This window comes from Hemicordylus capensis, chromosome 4, assembly GCF_027244095.1.
Source record: "Hemicordylus capensis ecotype Gifberg chromosome 4, rHemCap1.1.pri, whole genome shotgun sequence".
NCBI classification, from domain to species: Eukaryota; Metazoa; Chordata; class Lepidosauria; order Squamata; family Cordylidae; genus Hemicordylus; species Hemicordylus capensis.
The window spans coordinates 311,586,241-311,603,973 of record NC_069660.1 but is presented as its reverse complement, the minus strand read 5'-3'; the positions used below and the strand labels follow the sequence as shown (position 1 = coordinate 311,603,973).

Genomic DNA, 17,733 nt, shown 5'->3' with positions numbered 1-17,733 from the left:
GTAACTGAAAATGCTAATGGGAAAAATTCTCTATCATAACCCTAAGTATCTGTGTTGATGGGGTGGGGCAGGGAGTAACTGAAAAGTATCTGAATAGTTGTCTCCTGTGTTTCCTGTGTATCTGACAATTTCCCCTTCCATGCTCTTAATGCAAGCAAAGGAACCTTGAAAATACAGGCAAGTATGCAATAAGTTGTTCCTTGCACAGAAGATGATTAAAGACATCACTCAATCCTCCCCCGGTCTCCCCACTTTTCTCTGAGTGCTTCTGTTTTTAAAAAGTATAGCCATTGATTGCCGCACATATTCCACTGTAAGCCTTTTGTTTTCTCTCTTTACTTCCAGGGTGAAGCAGGGGACCCTGGCCTACCTGGTATCATGGGTGAGAGGGTAAGTGGTACCTACCTGGTATCATGGGTGAGAGGGTAAGAATTGCCTGTTAAAATTCATTCCAAGCCAGAGCTGTATTGAGGTCAGGTGAGAATCGCTACAGCATCAGGCAAACCCCATCTCCCTCTTGGAGTTCCAGCCAACACTGGAAAGTTGATTTTGCATCAGCAAGAAGGCCTTCAAGCCTGTTTAGCCATCCAGCCTCAAGAAATCCATAGAGTTTTCCTTGGGTCCCGAAGTGTAGATATGGGGTAACACACTGATGGTTATACTACACTACAGTAACTGTGTGAGATGCCGGTGGTTGGGGCTTGGTATAAGCAATGTACTGTTGTCTGAGCTTGTTCCTCTTTGTGTGTCTTGCCTTAGGGTGAGGCTGGCCTTCCAGGACCATCTGGTTTACCAGGATTAAGAGGAGAGAAAGGAGATCAGGTGAGGAGTTTGCGGGGTGTTGCTCAATTTTGCCTGGATCTTTGCAAAATTTTGAATGTGAAGTGATTTCTGTTGTAAAGCTGATTTAGGCTAGCCTTTCACACAAATCCAAACACAAATGGGCAGGCCTGTTAACAGCCTATTAAAGGCTTTCCTGTTAATTGATGTCAAGCCATGATCTTTTGATTTCACAACTGGTGCTATAACTGCTTTTCACCTCCCGGCCGGGGGTCTACTCATGAGTAGGCGCAGCATGGAGGCACGCTGCGGCTACTCACGTTTGTAAAAAGCAGGTTTGCGCTCGCTCCGCAAACCTGCTTTTTACCAGGGGTTCCAGAGCGGGTTTGCCGCTCCAGAACCACCGGGCTCGGCTGCGAGCCCGGTGGTTCTGACATTCAGCAAAAATTGGGCTAGCAGAGGCTAGCCCGATTTTTGCTGATCATTAGAATAGCCTCGGTGTCTCATATGATCAAATAAACACCTGTATTTGTCCTCTTGCCTTCCAGGGTGAAAAAGGAAGAGCAGGACTTCCTGGCTTCAAAGGTGAAAGAGGTGACAAGGTGAGTCTCATAGCAACTTAAATGATTCCAAGGTCTTCATGTGCATCTGCATAAGTACAACTTATGTGTGATCTTGCATGTACATATGATTTCATTTTATTTACTTAGTGTTCCACCATCCAGCTTGTAGCATATCTGTATGCTCATACAATATGTCATCTGAATCTTTCTTTCTTTCTTTCTTTCTTTCTTTCTTTCTTTCTTTCTTTCTTTCTTTCTTTCTTTCTTTCTTTACATTTCTATACCTCCTTATCCATCCAAAGGCTCTGGGTAGTATATAACAACCAAAAGGGAAAACAAACAAACAACCATTTAAATCAATCAGCTTAAAACGATATAAAAACAAACTTTACAACAGTTAAAAACCACCTAAGAGCAATTTAAAAACCTTGGAAGGTTTCCCTCTGTTGATTCCCTGGTAAAGGTCATCCATAAGGCTGTCTTAACACATTAGCCTGCTCTAAAGCCAGTTTGAAATGGGTCTAGATAATCACTTTCTGCCAAAACCACCTGGAGCTGGTCAGCCACCACTCTCTCAATCACCTTGCCCAACCATGGGAGTTTGGAGACTGGCCTATAATTTCCTCTTTTGTTGTGAATCCCAGTTCTGAGTTCTTCTGATCAGCTCTGACCATGGTCCTGACCAGTTGCCCTGGGAGCTGTCCATGGTCTGGTGTATCCATGGTCATGGAAGTGACTGTGGCAGTGTTTTAATTGTAGACCGCCCTGAGCCATTTTGGAAGGGTGGTATATCAATCAATCAATCAAATAAATAAATAAATAACTAGTGCCTGGAGCAGGACACCCTTTGGAGGTGACATACACTACATGTGCCACCACTGAGAAAGCCCAGTTCTTTTTTCAGCACAGCGCTGGAATGAACAACCCTGAAGGTCAGGCCCTGATTCAGTACTCCTGACATCATTGATTTGATGAAGGAATTGAACACAGTTCTAACCTAGGATATTAACACATCCCAGAATGCTGCTAGTCGTAAGAAACAAGCAGTCCTAGGGAGCCTATCCCCTGCTATTTTGTATTATTATTGAAAATATGTATAGACCACTTTTCAAAGAAAAGTTCACAAAGCTATTTACATAACAAAGAGAATGAGAAGATGGTTCCCTGACCCAAAAGGGCTCACAGTCTCAAAAGAAACACAAGGGAGTCACCAGCAGCAGCTACTGGAAGGATACCAGGCCATTTTGAATAAAGGTCAATGCTCTCCCTATGCTAAACATAAAAGATCCATCACTTAAAAGATGCTTCTTTACTCAGTTATCAGGACAACTAAATAGCCCCAAGATACCTACTATTCTCTCTCACCCTGGGCAACTTATCACTGAGCAAACCCATGAAACACTCCTTTTTCACTTCCAAACTAGCATCCTGTTGCCCTCTCTGCTTCTGTGATGGGTTACTTTCCAAGTTGCTGGAGACAGGATCTTGCTGGCCAGTGGACCTGGGTACCTGACATGTTGCAAACACTTTTTCAGAAGTGCTTTCCAGTTGTTTGCTTACTTCAGCTCTCAATTAATCCATGTCCATCATTCAAGTGTTCTTAATTGTTCTCTGTCATTTTCTGCCCTTTGGTAATCTCTGAGTGAACCACTTCCCATTTTCTAGAGGCAGCTGATGCTGAACCTTGTTCACCTTTCCTCTCCCCAATTATGACTCCTTTCCATCCCCATTCTGGCCCATTTCAGACGTAATATGGAACCGAGGCTCCAATGGACTCACAGTTCCACCCCCACCCCAAATTCAGATGTAAGTGCTGACCTCTTCTCTGCAGTTTGAGGGACTGTAGCAAGGAGGGGAAACTGGCTGCTGAGCTTCCTCCTGCAACAGGCTTCCTTCTTTGGTTGATGGACAGCCATGGCAGCCAATCAGGATAGAGAGAGGGAGGAGCTTCCTTTCCTTAACTCCAGTCCTGCAAAATGCTGCCTCCATAACTGAATTATGAATACAAATATGATGAAGATTTATATACTGCTTTTCAACAAAAGTCCTCAAAGCTGTTTACATAGATAAATAAATAAAATGGCTCCCTGTCCCCAAAGGGCTCACAATCTAAAAAAAGAAACATGAGACTGACACCAGAAACAGCCATTGGAGGGCTGCTGTACTAGGGATGGAGAGGGCCAGTTGGTCTCCCCCTGCTAAATAAAGAGAATCACCACTTAAAGAGGTGCTTCTTTGCTTAGTTGGCAGAGGAATCAAACGTAATGGAGGCAGCTACAAACCGGAGACCCAAGCAGCAAAACTCACTACAATCTGAGGGTTCAAATTGGAGTTTGGTGAATGAACCCTTGGGTTGGGTTAGGGTGTGAGCATTCAGGTTTGGGGACCTCTGGGTGCTCTGCCTCTGGTTCCCTATTACATCTGAACCCAGAAATGGTCTAATTTGTGATGATACCAAGCACAATCCTAGAACTGCCTATCTCTTGTATGCACTTCTTCCTCACCCGTCTTCAGTGCTCTGTTTTGTAACTCTGTTGTCCATTTCTGCAAGAGTGATGTTCCTTTCATCTAGTTAAGCCTAGGTCTTCCTTTTAACCATGGAGTTTTCTGCAGAAGTAGATTTTGCTGCCCTGAACACATACAATGTATTTTTGGGTCATTCACAAGGTTGGACTGATGGCCCTGTCTAATTTGCACAAAGTGCTGTTTTGAAGATAATCCAGTAACATTTATAGGAGATCTGTAGCCTTGCTCCCATAATACCTCCATTCCTTATAAGTAGGATTCTTCATAAGGAGAAACTTTGGGTGTCGCAACCATTTGGCAAGGGGGAATGGGGCACTTCTTTGACCCCCTTACACACCCAGAACATGAAGTGCTCATCAGCTGGGTGTGCAATGCAGCCCCTTGCCCGCTGGGTGTTCTTTCTCTCCCTTGCTCCGAGAGAGAGAGAGCGCACTCAGGCAATGAATTAATTGCTTACCACTGGGAGAGATGGATGCAGCCCATTGGTCCCTTCCAGCTGGTGAGCATTATTAAACTTATGCCATCTCATATCCCATATGTTTACCTATAAGCTCTCCCTAATCAAGGCTAATAGAAGTTCGGAGGCCTGAATTATATTGGGAAAATGTCACGTGAGGATACCATTAAACCCGCCGTCCTGTGTAATGTAATCACATTGCTTTTTCTTTTCTTTTTTCCATTTTTTGGTTGGGAGGAATGTGTTGTTTTTTACTTAAAGTCAGGAGATCCTCTGATCACAGATCTCCAGAATTTCATTCAATCCGACCCTAAGGAGGTCAGTGTTCTAGAGCCGATGGGAGACTCACTGCACCTGCTCAGTGTGGATTGAGCAACAACAAGCAAATGTTCAGTTTCTGTTCATGACAAACTAGTCAGACACCTTGTTTGGTTTCAGCAGGGATCTGGCATGAGCAGCTGCTGCTGTGGTGTATGACTGATCCTCAATAAAACACTGCTGAGCTATGCTTTGCCTTTATCTATGTTTAAGGTCTATGTCAATGTGCCTTTTGAATGGTTAAATGGAAGTCAAATGTTGGCCTCATTCACATGTTACGCAGAACCAGAGTTGCAGGGGCCAGTGGTTTCTGTACTGTTATGTTCGAATGCGTGCAACTCCAGTCCCTCTCATCCAGCGACCCAAAATTTCACTCCACAGACTCCAGTTTGAACCCTCAGTTTGTAGTGAGTTTGACTCCTCATAACCGGGGTTCCAGCTGTGGAGTGTTATGTCTGCATGCAGCAACTGAACATAGATTGCTGTTTATTTCCTATAAGTAGGTTAGTAAAAACCAAGATTGGTCGGTCAGATGTCACAGATGACCTTGGTTTATTGTAACCTAAATCAGAAGAAGATGCCGATGAAGGCAGGGAGGAGGGGATGTTCCCCGGGACATTGTACACAACCAGGCTGCATGCAGCAACTGAACATAGATTGCTGTTTATTTCCTATAAGTAGGTTAGTAAAAACCAAGATTGGTCGGTCAGATGTCACAGATGACCTTGGTTTATTGTAACCTAAATCAGAAGAAGATGCCCATGAAGGCAGGGAGGAGGGGATGTTCCCCGGGACATTGTACACAACCAGGCTTTATCTGTGGTTCCGTGCGACATCTGAGATGAATTCAGGAGTTGGAAAAAGCAGAACAATTAGGGCGGGAAGTTATTGCACCACTTCCATTTAAGAGATTTGTCTTCTTCAACACTCTGTGGTTTGCAGACACCTTTGAATTTCAGTATAAACTGAAAGAAATGTGACTGCAGAGAGAGCTTATGGTGAGTGCTATCTGGGTCACACTTGCCTTGCTCTATGCCAGGGATGCTCAAGTTCGGCCCATGTGCAGATGTTGGCCTACAATTCCCATCATGACTGGCTATTGGCCGCTGTGGATGGGGTTTATGTGGGTTGTGGTTCAAAAATAGCTGAGGGGCCTAAGTTGGGAAGGCTTGCCATATACCATCACATACCCACACACAACTGTGTGGAGAAATCCAGCTGCTATCATTGAATGTGCATGACACAGGGCCCTGCCTCAAGGGGCTTAAGCCAGTGGTTCCCAACCTGGGGGCCTCCCGATGTTGCAGAACTACAACTCCCATCATCCCCAGCCACAATAAATTGTAGTTGGGGCCAATGGGAGTTGTAGTTCAGCAACATCTGGAGCCCCCACCACTGGCTTAAGCTCTAAAGCAGCAACATGAAGTGACACCCAGAAAAACTAATATGGTGATGATGATATAATTATAATAATAATAGATGATGATGATAAAACTTTATTGAATAGTCCTCCCATAACATTTTAATGCGGCTCACAACAGAGCATTACAACATCATATAAAAACACATGACAAGAAATCACAAAACAACAAAAGAAAATACAAAATGCAATACACAATAATTTTAAAACATTTTTTAAAAATCAGTTTTAAAAATCAACTTTTTAAAAGCCTGGGTGAATAAAAAGGTCTTAACTTGGCATCTAAAAGAACAAAGTGATGCAGCCAGGCAAACCTCACTGGGGAGACTATTCCATAAACGGAATGCAACCACCGAAAAGGCCTCTTTCTAGCCATCCCCCTCGCCTCATTTGGCAGGGACACTCAGAGGAGGGCCTCAGAAGATCTTAAGGTCCGGGTCGGGATATATGAGGCAAGGGGCTCTCTCAGGAAACTGAGTCCCAAGCCTTATACATTCATTCATTCATTCATTCATTCATTCATTCATTCGATTTCTATACCACTCTTCCAAAAATGGCTCAGGGCAGTTTACGCAGAGAAATAATAAATAAATAAGATGGATCCCTGTCCCCAAAGGGCTCACAATCTAGAAGAAACATAAGATCGACACCAGCAACAGTCACTGAAAGTACTGTGCTGGGGGTGGATAGGGCCAGTTACTCTCCCCCTGCTAAATAAAGAGAATCATCACAGTAAAAGGTGCCTCTTTGCCAAGTTAGCAGGAGTTCGACCCTAAGGAGCATTAAAGGTTAAAACCAGCACATGGAATTGGGCCCAGAAATGGACTGGGAGTCAGTACAGCTGATGAAGCACTGGCATAATATGCTCAAGATGTCCAGTCCCAGTTAATAATCTTGCAGCGCTATTTTGTACCAGCTACAGTTTCCAGACTGTTTTCAAAGGCAGCCCCAGGTACAATGCATTGCAGTAATCTAAGAGCAGGAGTAACCGTGGCCCAGCTATCTCTATCCAGGTAAACACATAGTTGGTGTATCAGCCGAAACTGATCAAAGGCGCTCCAAGCCACAGAAGCCACTCGAGCCTCTAGTGACGGTGATGGATCGATGAGTACCCTCAAACCTGGTCCTTCAGGGGAAGTGCAACCCCATCTAGAATAGGCTGAACATCATTCCCCCAGGCAGAGGGACCACCCACCAGCAGTACTTCTGTCTTGTCTGGATTGAGTCTCAGCTTGTACACCCTCATCTGGTCCATCACTTCATCCAGGCACTGATTCAGGCTGGTCACTGCCTACCCTGCACCTGATGAAAAAGAGAGATACAACTGAGTGTTAGCCTCATACTGATGACACCTCAGGCCAAAGCTCCAGATGACCTCTCCCAGCAGTCAGTGTCCTTCTCTATAAGGTGGATGATCATCTTGTTCAGAGATAGCCACACAATCCACAAGTGCTGAAATTGTGATGGGTTTCCGTTCCCTGCTTTTACCCCCGTCAATTCTCTTTTTAACTTTTCTAGGGTGACATTGGTCCGGCTGGCCCCCCAGGCTTACCAGGAACGGTAAGTGGTACAGGATTTTGAGTGCCATTGTGGGAATTTTAGAAATGGCCATTGTGGTAATTAATAGGTCTGTACGTGCCATAAATAAAAAAAAAATAATGGAGTGCTACGGGGAAATGACTTGACTAGCAAGCCAGAGGCTGCCAGTTCGAATCCCCACTGGCATGTTTCCCAGACTGTGGTAGGCACCTATATCGGGCAGCAGCAATATAGGAAGATGCTGAAAGGCATCATCTCATACTGTGTGGGAGGCGGCAATGATAAACCCCTCCTGTATTCTACCAAAGACAACTACAGGGCTCTGTGGGCGCCAGGAGTCGACAATGACTTCACAGCACACTTTACTTTAATTCTGATATAACCCTTTAGTCCATGATCAAAGCCCACAAATGTTGGTACCTTCTCAGGTGACAAATGCTCATAGTGATTTCTGGCAACATCCACCCCTCTAGAGATGGTAAAGAGGGGGTAGCATTGTTGCACTGCCAGATTTCTCTGTGTTATCACTTGTCCTTTAAACCCAACCCCTCTATGGTTAGGGTAAAATGACAGTCATTTTTGCACAGTGGAAAGTGTTAGGGTCAGGGTTTGGGTAACAATGAACAAATGGTTGTACTCACTCCATGGAGTAATCTTTGGAGGACATTCTTGCCAATTTTCATTTCCATTCCTCTCACAGCAATACAATTTTATAGTCGTCTTTGAGGCTGTTCTCACAAGCAGCCAAGACCGGGCTAAGGCAGCTATGCCCAGGCTTGGCTGCCCGTGAGAACTGCCAGGAGCCAACTGGTGGTCTGCGGTGCCTCGTCGGCAAACCCAACGAAGAAGCTGGGTGTGGAATGAGGTTAAGGGAGCGAGCATGCTTATCTGACTGCTTACCTGATTGCTTTCTGCTGGCACTGAATCACTGATGGGCTCCCACCCACCGCTGGGGAGATCCCACAATGCACCACGCACTTGCGTGGTGCATTGTGGGATTTCTGGGGTCCAGGATGATGCATCCTGATCCCTGCAGCTCCGTGCTGCCTGTGGCAGCTGTGAACGATCTGGGCACGTGATCCACACGCCCAGAACCCCCCATCCCGATCGGCTGTGGGGAAGGCAGGCTTCTGCTGCCTTCCCCACCCACCCACCCCTCAAGCCCTCTCATGCAATCATGAGAAAAGGCTATCTCTATTTTTAGAACTTCTAAAATATTTTAAAACACCTACACCACTGCAAATTCAGCCACCGCAGGCCCAATAGTCAGGACAATGAAAGCATGACAGCACACTGAAAGCTGAAAGTCCTGCAATGTTATTCCTGCTTCCACATCTCTAGGGGTGTAGACCTTATCAAAGACCACAGAGAGCCCTTGTCCCCTGAGGTCATATTGTATTGACTATCCCAGCTGACTCATGTGCTATTTGTAAGAGCCTTCTATAGTGAGATGCCAATGTTGTGGTACATCACAACACAAACTGCCTCCACAAGCAACAAATGTGCGGGGTAATTTCTCTGGAGGTGAGAATGATTTCCCCAGAAAGGAAATTCATAACATTACAGCATATAGACAACCATTGATCTCCATCCTAACAGCCTGGCTGCACAAAAATTGGGACAAGACACATTCCTATAGGAGACAATTAGATTTTAGCACCATCTGGAAGAAATGACCATTTTTTGTACTAAATGCAGGTAAAAGGTGGGGGGCGTCTTAATGGCTGGTTCTGGGAATGGTTTCCCCTGCATACAGGAGAAGTCCCCAGTTGTTCTCAGACATATGCTCATAGGAACATAGGAAGCTGCCATATACTGAGTCAGATCATTGGTCCATCTAACTCACTATTGTCTTCACAGACTGGCAGCGGCTTCTCCAAGGTTGCAGGCAGGAATCTCTCTCAGCCTTATCTTGGAGAAGCCAGGGAGGGAACTTGAAACCTTCTGCTCTTTCCAGAGCGGCTTCATCCCGAGGGAATATCTTGCAGTGCTCACACATCAAGTCTCCCATTCATATGCAACCAGGGTGGACCCTGCTTAGCTACGGGGACCAGTCATGCTTGCTACCACAAGACCAGCTCTCCTCTCTGTTGCTCATATGGAGAACAGTATCAGATGAACTGGATTTCACAAATACAGCCGTGAAAATTCTGATGACCCTTTCCCCAGCCAGTACGATAATAGGAATGGATGCCTATCTGTGACTGCTTGCTTGGATTGTACATTACATGTTAGGGATGTGCAAGAACTGTTCATGCACTCCGGGGAGACCAGCAGGGGGTTGCTTTAAGGGACAGGGAAGGCACTGTCTAGCTGTCAGCCCCCGTACCATCACTTCCCCCCTGCCGGCATTCTCCAAAACAGCAGGTGTGCTGGACTGCAGCGTCCCTGCTTGCACCCTGCCGTGCATGCACGTCGGCCATGAGTATGTCAATGCTGCTCAGGGTGCAAGCAGGAACGCTGCAGCCCAGTGCACCTGCTGTTTTGGGGAAAGTGGCAGGATGGAGGCTGAAAGGAAGGTAGCACCTTCTCTGTCCCTTAAAGCAACCCACCCCCCGCTCTTGGATCTGGTTCAAAAACCAGCTGATCAAACTGGTTCAAGCGCTCCAAGAAGCGAGTGCCGAACCGGTTTGTGCACATCCCTATTACACATGTCCATGTTTGCATTTGCATCTCAGATATGTGGGCTGTGTGCATGTTCAGAAAAAAATATATTCTATGATCTGGTGCAAAGAGAGTGTGAGGGTCCCTCATGCTCTCTTTTTCCTTTGATGGAAAAATCAAAGCTAATAGGCACAAACTCACCAGGAAGTTTTGCTGTGCAGGTCCCAGTGTCGTGCTCTTGCATGGCTCCCATTAATTGCCTTTGGTCTGGCACAGGAGGATTTCCAGGTGGATTGTACTCTGTGACATTTACATTTAATGTTAGAGGCCATTTCTTTGGCTTTGGAATGGGAGATGTTTAGTCTTCCTTAGTCTGTCTTATTCCTCTGAACAATGGAATAGAGAGCAGAGACAATGAGTTACGGGGCAATTACCAGGATTATTGGGTGATGGTGATGACTTCCTTTTTTCTTTGTTGCCTTTCTAGGTGTCCATATTTACTCCACGTCCCAGTGTTCCTGTAAGTATCATATCCAATTTGTTGGCCTCTGCTTTCTTGCTCTGATAGAAAAAAAGCCACACTCTTGAAACACATTTACATGGCAGCCATAGAAGTCAATGAGACCTGCTTCATTGTTTTAGCCAGGGGTTCCCAATCATGGGTTTTCAGCTGTTACTTGGGGTCCGCAGCTGGGGATGATGGGAGTTGTAGTCCAACAACATCTGGGTACCCAAGGTTGGGGAACCCCTGGCTTAAACAGAAGGCAAGCCAAAACAAAATAAAAATCGGAGCGAAAGCCAGGTTTCAAACCAAGCAGACAAACAAGAACCAGGAGCAGAATACAAGTCAAATCCAAAGCCAGGTGTCAAGCGAAGCACAAACCAGGACACAAAAACACAACACACCAGAACCACGGAAGGCTTTAAACTGCATCAAAGCCTGAGCCTGGGCAGGAAGCTTTGATAACTTTCCTGTCCTATCCAATGAACAGCCTTGTTGGGCGGAGTCAGGTCCAAGCCTGAGAACTCCATCCCCCGGGAAAGCTGCTGTAATTCAGTGGCCTGCCACTCCTCAGAGTCCCAGACACCTGGTCCCAGTGCTAGCAGTCTTCCTCCCCTCCTCAGTAGAGCAGTGCCTCCTTGTGGGTCCAGCTCAAGCCCGTTAGCTGCAGCAACTGGTCTCAGGGACCTGGGTTGGAGAACAGGCCTGGATTCAGGTATGGCACCCACCAGCCTGGCCCTGACACCCTGCAGGACCATTGCCCCAGATCTGTCTCCATTTGATACCACCCTTCCTCCTTAGCGAGACAGACTCAAGTTAGCTGCTAGAATCCAATAGGTTGAGTTGCAAAGAAATGCAAGATCCTGCTGAGGGATCATTTCAATATTGTATATAGGTGGAGCTTTTGTTCCTCCCCCCACCCCACCCCACCCCCGCCCCGCCACCACCCCACACTTTTTGGTAATTATTCTTCCATTCTTTTCAACCCACCTGAAAAGACTGTTCAAAGTGTACAAGCAGATAACTGAAAGGCGAGGATATCAAACCAGCTTCCTTGGATTAATTGGCAGCCTTGGTTTCCATGCCAACGGTGGCTTGCTTTTAGAGTTATTAAAGATGATCCTTCTTTGATGATAATAATTATTCTAATTTAATTAACCCATCATGGCAATTTAGGCTTCCAAGCAATTTTTGTTTGGAGTTAAAGGCTTTGGATGGCTTTTTGAATATTTCTCCGAAATGAGCAATCTGCATGAGTAGATTGAAGGGAGAAGAAGTTCATTACATTAAAGCAGCTCAGATTACTCAGCCATCTTTCCTCAGGCCACTAGATGGCAGCAGAGATTCTTCACAGAAGACTGATGAAGCTGCCTCCAGAATTGGTCTCCAAAGGCTCAGGCAGGTGAATTTCCCAGACTCGCTCCTTGAGATGTGAGAGTTGCTGGGGAACAGTTTCCTTTAGAACAAGAGTTCTCAGTCTCGGGTCCCCAGATGTTGTTGCCATCAATGCTGTTGTGGCTTGGGATGATGGAAGTTATAGTCCAACAGTATCTGGGGACCTGTGATGAGAACCACTGATTTACAAAATATAATCCAGACTTTGGGTTGTTTGCAAATTCCTGATGTTGATAGAACTGGACATCCCAGGAGTCTGCACTGTGTCCATGTGACTGTAGGCCTCAGACCTCCTTTGCCAACAGGGCCAACTCATAGGAATAACCGAGGAACAAAGGAAGCTGCCATATACAGAGTCAGACATTGGTCTATCTAGCTCAGTATTGCCTACACAGACTGGCAGCGGCTTCTCCAGGGTTACAGGCAGGAGTCTCTCCCAGCCCTATCTGGAGATGCCAGGGGGAGAACTTGGAACTTTCTGCATGCAAACAGGCAGATGCTCCTCCCAGAACGGCCCCATCCCTTAAGGGGGAAGATCTTACCATGCTCACATATGTAGTCTCCCACTCAAATGCAAACCAGGTGGGGCCTGCTTAGCAAAGGGGACGTTTCGTGCTTTCTACCCCAAGACCAGTTCTCCTCCAAATCAAAACCAGATGGCACCCCAGGCAAGGAGAGTCTTGAGCAAGCCATTTGTTTTTCAACTCTTCAAAACCGGGTTGTTGTGGGGTTTTATTTGTGGGTTTTATTTGTAGCCCTTTCATGACTTGGATGCCTGATCTGCAGGCATGATTTATCCCTGTTACATAAGACAATAAGAAATGAAATACAGTTACTCTCACTTTATAGCTTTGAAAGGAGAAATGAAGACCTGGTGCCTCTGTAGGTCACCTGCCTCTAAATCTGTCCCTGTTTGCCAGTTCATAGGAAACAGCAATTACAACTTAGCTGTGCTGGTCACAGGTGCTGCTGACACCGACATGAAGCAAACAGGATATAGATATATGTATTTTGCTGGTAGGTGGTATGACAATGGAGACATACACACCTGCAACACACATGCCCTGGTGTTCCCTGTAGCTGGGATTCCCAGGTGTAGTTCACTACAACTTCCATAATTCCCAAGCAAAAGCCGTTGTAGCTGGGGATTCTGGGAGTTGTAGTCAATAACATCTGGAAATTCTTGTTAGAGGGAGCACTGACGCTGAAGTGGTTTTGCTGCTTTTGAAGCCATCTTCAGTGCTGTGTCTGCACTATTTTTAAGCCCTTAAATGCATGCCAGTTTCACATCACCTTCACTTTGGGAATCCCTGCTCACTGAGCAAAGAGGCATTTTTTTAAAGTGGTGATTCTCTTTCTTTAGCGGGGCGGGAGGAGAGGGGGGAATGGCCCTATCCACCCCCAGAACAGCATCTTGCTGGTGTCTATCTTATGTTTCTTTTTTTAGATTGTGAGCCCTTTGGGTGCAGGGAGCCTATCTATCTATTTATTCATTCATTTATTTATTTATTTATTTATATCTATGCAAAATGCTTTGGGAATGTTTGTCGAAAAGCTGTATATAAATATCCGTCCTATAAATATTCATTGACATGGGAATATCAGGAAAGCCCAGCTACCCAAATGAAGGAGGATGCTTGCTGTTCTTCCACTTTTTATCAAATGGAGGCTACACTGCTGTTTTCCTGCAATGGGGTGTTAGATTGCTGCACTCAAGGAGGTTTATATATCCAGTCTTCCACATTCCCTTGTGATGTTCATGAGCCTGCTCCCATGATCACAGAATATAAATGTTTGTTATTATTCCCAGGGAGAACAAGGGCCAAAAGGTGAAAAGGGTGACCATGGAGAAAGAGGTGAACCCGTAAGCATATTGGAATCTTTCTTCTTTGATTGCTTGATGTGCTGGGAAGGAGCGGGGTGGGATATTTTTGGTGTGGGGCAGGCTGCCAATGTTTGTTGGCTTCTGCAAGACCAGAAAACAAACCTAATACTAGCAGTCATCGAAGCAGAGGAAGTGGCATATAAACTTAAACTTTCAGACATAAAAAGGACATTTAGGATTCTCTGTAGACAAGTCAAGCTATTGCCAGAGACATGTATGTTTCCCCCTATCTCTTCTCAACAGGGAGTACGTGGCATCCCAGGTGAACAAGGGCCCCCTGGACCACCAGGAAAGCAGGTAGAGTAGCAAAGCAGCATGGGGTTGTTTTTTTTGGTGGGGGGGGGCATCCTTTCAAAGCCTACTTGTATGTGGAGAATGATTACAGTCATGCTGTGTGGAATCAGAGAGAAAGGGACCCAAGTAGTTACCGTTAGACCCTCTGCTTTCTGAGCAAAGAGGCACCTTTTAAAAGTAGTGATTCTCTTGTATTTAGCAGGGGGAGAGCAACTGGCCCTATCTGTCCCCAGCACAGCTTCCCTCTAGTGGCTGCTGGTGGTGTCTACCCTATGTTTCTTTCCCCCCGACCAGGGCTGCAGGGAGGCAAGCTGCAGCTCTGTGTCTCTGCTTTTTACGAGAGTGCAGGTGGGGGGGGGGAGCTCCAGGGTGGGGCTGGTAAGTTGGCAGCATCCCCCCTCCGTCCTCCTGAGTGTGCACGGAACTGGTTCTGTGCTCATCCCTAATACATAGAGCATTATTTTAAACAGGGCGACTAATCCAGTGCTCAACTTATGGGAGGAGCAGAAGGGACCCAGTTGTAGAGATCTACACAAAATGTTTTAGAGCCTCCTTAGAGAGGCACCAAAAGATTTCAGGCCAAAACGATTCAGATTGCCGTAGCCTAAATGTTTTGGCAGGGGTTGAATGATAGCTTTAAGGAGCAAGTACACAGGTTCTTACCTTCTTCTCTGCTGCCACACCTCCGTTCTGGTCATGGTGCTGTGCTGCTCAAAAGGCCAAGCACAGCTGCTGCCCTTTTCCTAGCTGCCTGCATGTGGTGCTGTTGGGGACGTGCACCCCCCCCCCAACATTAGACCCAGAGATACCAACCCAGAATTATATGGAATTTAGGCCTGTGTCTGACTTCATTTTATTAAGAAATGAATTAAATGCCTGGACTCAGGGTGAACTGACACCCAGGTCTCAACTGCTTTGTGAAGGAAGAGGCGATCCAGCATTGTATTGTGAAATGGGTACTCAAGGAAGCACAAAAGCCAGGCCAGAACAATCCAAATGCTAAAATGTGACTCACTATCAGATAATGTCAAGAAGTTTCAAGAAGTCTATGTTAATCTTTGTCAATGATTGCTCTGCTATACTCAGTTGCTCTCTATAGAAATTCAGCATAGGTAAATGCACACAAAGAAAACACCTATAGACTTTAATTCTTACTTTACTAACACCTTAACACCTCATGGGATGAGGCTGGCAAATCTGGGACAAGAGAAGATGCCCATTTGCAGCTCAGAGATGCAGATTTGCCTTGGGCAAAGTCCCCTCCTCAAAATAGCAGCTAACAGAAGATGAGATTAAGATCTCTCTGGACTGGCGAATATCCTGACTAATTAAAAGACATTATCCAGAAGGTAACAGCATTGTCACCTTTTTGGAGACCCAGGAAAAGATGAGGAGATTTGAACAGACTCTATGAGAGATCAAAGGAAAATACAACTATAAAGAATGAGGCTTACGGGACAGAGAGCTAGCAATCTTGCGCCTACAAGCAAAATCTGCTCATGAACAATCCAAGGGTTTGCTGCTAAGCCTCAGGGAAACAAGCAGGAACTCTGTCCATGGACAGGAACTCTCTGTGACTTCTGCTGCACAGTGAAAAGTCAAGACTTCCCCAGCCATGGTGCTCTGACTCTCAGCTGTGCTCTGAGCAAACTGCATGCTTGATCACCGCTCTCAAAGCTCCTGTCCCCAGCCAAAAGCCTCTCTCCTTCAGCTGAAAGATCCACCGTTCTCAAGCCTCTGATCTGGGTAATATGCCACCCCACAAGCCTTGGATCCCTCCATCCTTTCCCCTTCTTCTCCTTTCCCCTTGTCCCTCTACTAATTCCTGATCTCCCCAAACCATGCCAGCCCTCAGCCTTCCTTACCTCCCCCCCGCCCTTTTCCGTCTATATCTGAATTGTATTAGGCTCTAGGAAGATTTAATACACACACATATGTTAGTTAGGAACACTGGGTGAATATTTGTTGCTGGCTAGGGTTGAAATACTGTTAGTAATACTGATAGAATGTTCTGCTTTCTGCTCAGTTAGATTGATGTTGTTATTCTTTTATACTCAATAAAGCCCATTGAATCATTTAGGATTGCTTTGATCTCCTTTCTTCCTTGCGCCTAGATCCTACATGGTCACTATATAAAAGAACATGGTCACTATATAAAAGGCCTAATTTTGTATGCTAGCTAATGAGCATATTTAGTATACAAATCAGGCCTGGACCACAACAGTGCCGGCATGCACATGGCATCCGCGCATGCGTGGGCGCTATCTACATGGTCAGCAACACCATGCTGAACATTTGTGTGGCCTTCTGAGCAGCACAGCACTGTGACTGGAGTGGAGGCAGGGAGGCGGAGGAGCAGGTAAGGACCTGCCTACCTGCTCCTTAAAGCTACCGCTCTCCCCCGCCTCCGCCTGCCCAAAACGTTTCATTCCCACCCCTAGCTGGCTCCATAGAGTGAGGATATTAGGGCCTATTCCAGGTTCGAAGCAGTGGCACAGGCATCGGCGATGAGTTGCTACTCATCCATCTTGAGTTTCTCAACTTGATAATCCAGTTTTAGTCTTGTTCAGTGTATGAAACTGGGGACAGGCTGCCTCGCTCCGCTATTGAAGTTCTTTTGCAAAGTGAGTTGCTCCAGCAGTTGTCTCAGCACCTGCCTTCTGAGCCGCTTTTGTCCTGCCTGGTGGCGATTTGTCCTTGAATCTCATCCGCTCTCCAGTCGGACTGAATCCCTGTTCCTTTTTCCTCAGGGAGTGAAGGGACAAGAAGGAGCAATCGGAGGACCAGGAGCCTCTGGAGAGGCTGTGAGTAACTGCTTCCCTTCCATAACTGCTGTCCCCCAATGGCCAGCGGGCCTCGGATATACCTTGGTTACAGGCGAGCAATTTCACACGGGATCCTGGACTTGGGGTGCTTTTGACTCATCAACAAATAAGGAGTCACTGTGTCTCCAAAGAGGAACTCTGAACATCCCTTTTCAACCAAATGAATTTAAATAGTCAGGCAATTTAATGAGCAAATGTACCTTCTGCTGAAAGAAAGGGGGGAAGATCAGTAGTTCCAGTCCAGCAGATGGTTTTCTGTGCACTCCCCCCCCCCGAAATGGATGGGGCACTAGTGCTCTCTTACACAGTGCTCATTCATTTCAATGGGGTGTGCACAGAAGAACTTCCCAGAAGTTAGGACCTAGATGTCCTCTGGGTTAAACACCAGTTCACAGTATTGGAAGGGCTGCCACCTAGAAGGAGGAGTGGATTTGTTCGCTGTGGCTCCTGAGGGCAGACTAGAACCAATCAGTGTTCCCTCTAATGGGGATTCCCAGATATTGCTGACTGCAGCTCCCAGAATCCCCAGCTGCAATGGCTTTTGCTTGGGGATTGTGGCAGTGGTAGTCAGCAACATCTGGGAATCCCTGTTAGAGGGAACTCTGGAACCATTGAGTGGGAATGA

At 46.2% G+C, this 17,733-nt stretch overlaps 1 protein-coding gene across 4 annotated transcripts in view; it reads left to right on the top strand.

Annotated features, from left to right (window-relative positions):
* COL22A1 (collagen type XXII alpha 1 chain) overlaps window positions 1-17,733 on the top strand; it is a 261,520-nt gene that overhangs the window by 189,636 nt on the left and 54,151 nt on the right. For all 4 annotated transcript variants that reach the window (XM_053313307.1, XM_053313306.1, XM_053313309.1 and 1 more), the window contains 8 exons: window positions 346-390; window positions 760-822; window positions 1,329-1,382; window positions 7,583-7,624; window positions 10,695-10,727; window positions 13,915-13,968; window positions 14,233-14,286; window positions 17,034-17,087. In XM_053313307.1, the coding sequence (XP_053169282.1) occupies window positions 346-390; window positions 760-822; window positions 1,329-1,382; window positions 7,583-7,624; window positions 10,695-10,727; window positions 13,915-13,968; window positions 14,233-14,286; window positions 17,034-17,087 (399 nt within the window). The remainder of the gene's footprint in view (window positions 1-345; window positions 391-759; window positions 823-1,328; window positions 1,383-7,582; window positions 7,625-10,694; window positions 10,728-13,914; window positions 13,969-14,232; window positions 14,287-17,033; window positions 17,088-17,733) is intronic.